Here is a 5000-nt window from a genome sequence, read left to right on the forward strand (position 1 = left end):
TCACCTTTATCAGGCTTTCGTTTCCACTACCAAGGGTACCTTTTTGGTGAGCGTGGTACACGACAAAAAGTTTAAGTCGACGTCATTCTCGATTGAATAGAGTGGAGGAACTATGACGCCAATTTGTATGCAAAAACCCGGAAGCGAGTTAGCATTTTAGCAGTTCCGGTTCCCTCGTCCCAAAGTCGATGGGTTTTTTGAATAGGGTTTCAGTAAAATCGCTTAAATAAGGTTCGTGGCTAACGCAAACTCAAGATACTTTCACGTTTTGTTCTACAACATAAAACACATCAGTTACATCACACTCTTGATTTTTTAAATCGCTTATGCTTCTTTAAAAAGACGGTTGCTATCAAGTTGCTAAATGGGACTACAGGCGGTGTCTGAGACTTTATATGTCATCGAGCTGATCTGGTCTGGAGAGCAGCTCGCTTGTGTTGGGCATTTGGATTTGTCTGTTTAGGTATTTTCATGAATAGTATTTTACAGTTTGTAGTATTTGTCTAATTGGGAATTCAGATTGTGTGTATAAAATTCCTTCACATGTAAAGACTGTCGAGACGCATTCATTTGTTGGTCATTTATTTTAATTAAACAATATTATGAAGATACTGCCTACCAGTGCAGCCTGTCTCTTTCCTGCTCTCTGTAATGCAAAAGTGTGAATAAATGTGTAAAAATACATGCATGTTATCTGTCATTTTATTGTGATCAAGTGATTTTCGTATTTTTTTTTCATCTGAACACATTTAACTTTGTCATAAATGCAATATTTACACTCCTCCATAAAATGTATAGCAGATGTGACTGTATGGGTTGCGTTTTACTGTACTTCGTGACAAAAAAAGGAATATTAAATGTTGCTCTGTGTCCATAATGATGGAACTTGCAGGCCTTTGATAAACTTGTTCCTCACGCCACATTTCTGTCATCTGTTAAGGTAAGCAGGCTGTGTGCACGTGAGTGATACACTTATTTAAACATGTCTTTTGATAATACTATGTAGGCACATTTACACATACAGTTTTAAAACTTATTTTGAACAACCGTAAAGCAAAACAGACGTATTTCCCACGTAAAAACGATCCAAAAGGCACATAGGTCTATGTGTTGTTGCGTATTTATTTGTTTATAATATAGCGTGGACAATATTATAATAAACAGAGAGATTAACTCTTGGTCATAGACATTGTTTCTAAAAATAAGCTTGATAAGTTGTCTGTAGCAGGGTGGTGCTGACGTCACAGGCACGCGCCCCGAAGGCAGTGTAGTCTGTTTATAGCCTAATGTTAGCTTTTCAGTTCTTGCGTTTACATTTCAGATCCAAAAGTGGTCAAAGTTGTATTTTCGTGTGAGGATTATCCGGCTGGACAAAACGTGTAAGTGTAATGAACAGTGTTTGAATACAGGGCTTATTATTTGCAATCTTCGAAAAGCCTAAGGTAAAATCCCATAGGGATTTTGTCGAGGGAACCAGTTTTATGCTAGCAGCCGATTAGCCTATGAAGTGACGTCATTGTTCCTCTACTCTATAAATGTCTACAGTAAAGCTGTACGGGTCGTTTACATACAGTATCATAAGCACTTCTCACGAAATAGATGCTTTATCCACAAATACTTGTTTATAAATGTTTATTACTAACTTTTCAATGAAGAGGATTTGATTGTAACTGCAGATCAATGACAGTGCAAAATAGCCTACTGCAACGTCTGCAATTATATTAAATAAATAAATAAATGAACATTTATGAACACATACAGACCCTTACAGTCTCCGATATATTATTAATTACAGAAAAACTACACTTAGCAGAAATTTAGTACTTATTTGAGTTACAAAAACACATGCAATATAGCCCACAGTCAGCACAAACCTCACATGTGCTGGTGAAGATTACAGACACAGATAAAAGCTGTTAGAGAGTAAATTTGTCATTCCCAGTTCATAATAGTCCATAAGGCAAATATAAACATGGCAGTTTGTACATGATTCAGGCTGCTAAAACAATTTTGCTCCTGAGTTTTGTCGGGCTTCTCCTTTTTTCTGCGCTTTACTCTCGCGCTTGTCCTTTTCTTTCTGAATGGATCAGATGATGGAGACACTTCAGTAATCACACACATTATTATCTTCAGCTCAAGAAGTTCGTTATATCAAATATAGACGCGATCGCAAGCTGCCGGAAGAAAGCGAAAACCGCTCGCCCTTTTAGACGGGCTCGTAAAGCAATAACAGGACATGGCAGATTTTTCTCCTTGGCTTTGTGTCTGTTCATGAAGACGACGACTAGGTTTGTTTGAGCTCGGGTTATCCATGGCTCGTTATTATATGCATATAGAATTTCATGTAATGTCTCGGCTGTGTATTAACATTAGAACAAGGCGGTTCATTTGTTTTCCTTCTGTCTAGCTCCATGAGCTCGTGATGGATCTCTGTAACCAAGGAGCGTTCAGCTGCACGTGTAGCTCCACCTTTTGGTACCCTATCTCCTTTTTGGTACACTTTCGAAAGGGTGCCAAAAAAGTGGTGCGGTACAGTTCGGTATGCTTTTGTATATTTGCATTGAAATATACTAGTTTTTCTGAACTAAATAAAGGATACTTCATCTAAAAATGAAAGTGTGATGTGATGAAGATGAGGCTGAAAATTGAAATTATATTTTAGAGATAAAATAATTTACATTTTAGAGGTTTAGTGAAAGTGGGTCAGAATGACCCACAATTTTTCTCTTTTTTGCCCTTACAAACACCACCAAGCTCTTAAAACCACAGGTAAAAAAACTAAGTTCTCACCGGGCCCCGTCAGGTTTGGTGCTGGGACTGATCCTCATGCTCCCCAGGTCCCAGAGGGAGAATGGGTTATCTGCGATCTGTGGGGTGAAACTGAAAACGCCAGTGTTGGGCACATCTCTGCCTACACTGTACAGATATTTCCACTCCGCCTCCCAGTCAGAAGAATATGCCTCTCCTGATTGTGTATCATAAAAATGTTAGTTAATAATAATAATAATAATAATAATAATAATAATAGATCTGCTGTATGCCCTTTGGGTTGAAAAATCAATTGTAAAGTGACAGAACAATAGACAGATTAATACAATGACATAAATAATAAAGGATATTTACAGGATGAAAGATAGAATGATAGAACAATAAGCAGTAGACATAATAAAAACAGATTGTTAAGGAAGAGAACCACAGTGATATGAAGCTATAATAGTAGGATGCGTAGAACAAAACATTTATTAAAAGGCAGAATCAAAACTAAAATGATACATGCAGTAGAAAAGCAAACAAAAAAGAACAACAGAACTTTATAACAAGGGGTAGATAAAATGATTAAATAACTGTTTGAAAAGTCAAAGAATGAAAGACAGAACTATAACAGAATCCTAGAACATTGTTTTGGTGCGTGTATGTTCTTTATGTCTCTCTCTCTTCCTGCCCTGTAATTTTCATAGGTACCGCCTACTTCGGAGCACTAATGGCTGACAGGACTGCCAATCCTAATCAACTGTGTGACGACTTTTCTTCTCTCTGCCAATCTCACTCAGTGCAGAGCCCTTTAAATTCGAAGCGGCAACAGGAAGAGATCAGCTGCTGTTGTTGTTTGGCATGTTGTCTGTTTGATGGTGTCCATGTGCCTTTGTAGCTGATACTAATGTTGACTTTGAGTGAGATCTGTTTGAGTTAACCATTGTTACAGTGCTGTCGTGTGTTTTCACATCTTTAGACCGCTAACTCTTCATTCAACACTTTCTGTGATTTGCAGACAAGGGAGATCTGTAAGAACAGTCAAGTGACATACATACCTTGCACACAGGATTATTGATTTATAGACACACTAGTTAGCGAAATGTGCTAGTTTGTATTTCTTTTTTTCCGTTAGTGTAAGTTCAGGGCGTTTTTTCGATGAAGACCTTTCTTTTTCATATTGTTACTTTCTTTTTTAGAGGATTGGGGAGGAGATTAAAGAGCCCATATTATGGGTTTTTGAAAATGCCCCTCTATGTAGTGTGTAACACAGCTCTAAGTGAAGTGAAGTATCCAGCTAAGGCTTAAATCTGTAAGAGTACAGTGTTTAAAACTGTTGATTCATCTATAAAAGAGTCGACTCATAGTGATCAAACGAGTCGCCTTGATACCGAGTCATTAGGTGTTTCGCCATGACGTACGAACGAAACCAAGTTATTCACGTGCACGCGCAAACCCGGGAGATTTCAAACCTGAGGCCCCGCTCTCTGACGCAGAAACCCAGACACACACACACACACACCCACAAACACACGCACACAAACATGCCGGTTGATTGAAGTCACACTGCAGATGGATATTATCGAGTCTCTACTCAAAGATGAAACATCAGCATTATAACCAAGCAGTTGGAAACTACTGGAAACTTCTGCAAACTACATGCTACAAAGAATACTTCATCTGCGTTTGTTAAAGGAAGGATCAGTAAAGAGTAACTTACTGATGGACTTCAGGATGGGTTTCTTCCTCCATTTCTCAAGTGTAAATACGTGTGATTAAAGTTGTTACCTCATTGACTCTAGCTTGCAAATGTATTTAGTTGTGATTTGTTACTTGTAACCGCGTGTACTGTATCAGGTTAACAGGCTATATTCTCTTATCGCGTGCAAAGTCACGTTAAAAACGCGACGCATGCTACTTTGTTTACGGAGCTCTGTGGACAAGGGTAGTGTGTGTGTGTGCGTGCGCTGTCGTCCGGAGGTATGTGTGTGTGTTTGTGTGTTTGTGTGTGTGTGTGTGTGTGTGTGTGTGAGCGCGCGCGCTTTGTCGCCTGGAGGTGTGTGTGTGTGTGTGTTTTTGTGTGTGTGTGCGCGGATGAGGGCAATGTGTGTGTGTGTGTTTATGTCTGTGAAAAGAGCAGAGTGAGACAAGCTATGAGATCTCCTCGACAGTTTTTGGAGTTTTTGCTCAATAAAATAGTTAGTCGTCTGAATTTTCAAGTCCATCGACTGTATTTACATTGACCCACT

The 5000-nt window shown here is 38.8% G+C and overlaps 1 protein-coding gene across 2 annotated transcripts in view; it reads right to left on the minus strand.

Annotated features, from left to right (window-relative positions):
* The window catches only part of susd2 (sushi domain containing 2), a 54253-nt gene that overhangs the window by 39547 nt on the left and 9706 nt on the right, over nucleotides 1-5000 (minus strand). For both annotated transcript variants that reach the window (XR_015491047.1, XM_087253308.1), the window contains exon 6: nucleotides 2791-2965. Coding sequence is in view for 1 of the 2 variants with exons in the window: in XM_087253308.1 (XP_087109434.1) it covers nucleotides 2791-2965 (175 nt within the window). In the remaining variant the exon portion in view is untranslated. The remainder of the gene's footprint in view (nucleotides 1-2790; nucleotides 2966-5000) is intronic.

The sequence above is a fragment of the Danio rerio genome, chromosome 5, assembly GCF_052040795.2.
Source record: "Danio rerio strain M-AB ecotype USA chromosome 5, GRCz13ab, whole genome shotgun sequence".
In the NCBI taxonomy this organism is placed as follows: Eukaryota; Metazoa; Chordata; class Actinopteri; order Cypriniformes; family Danionidae; genus Danio; species Danio rerio.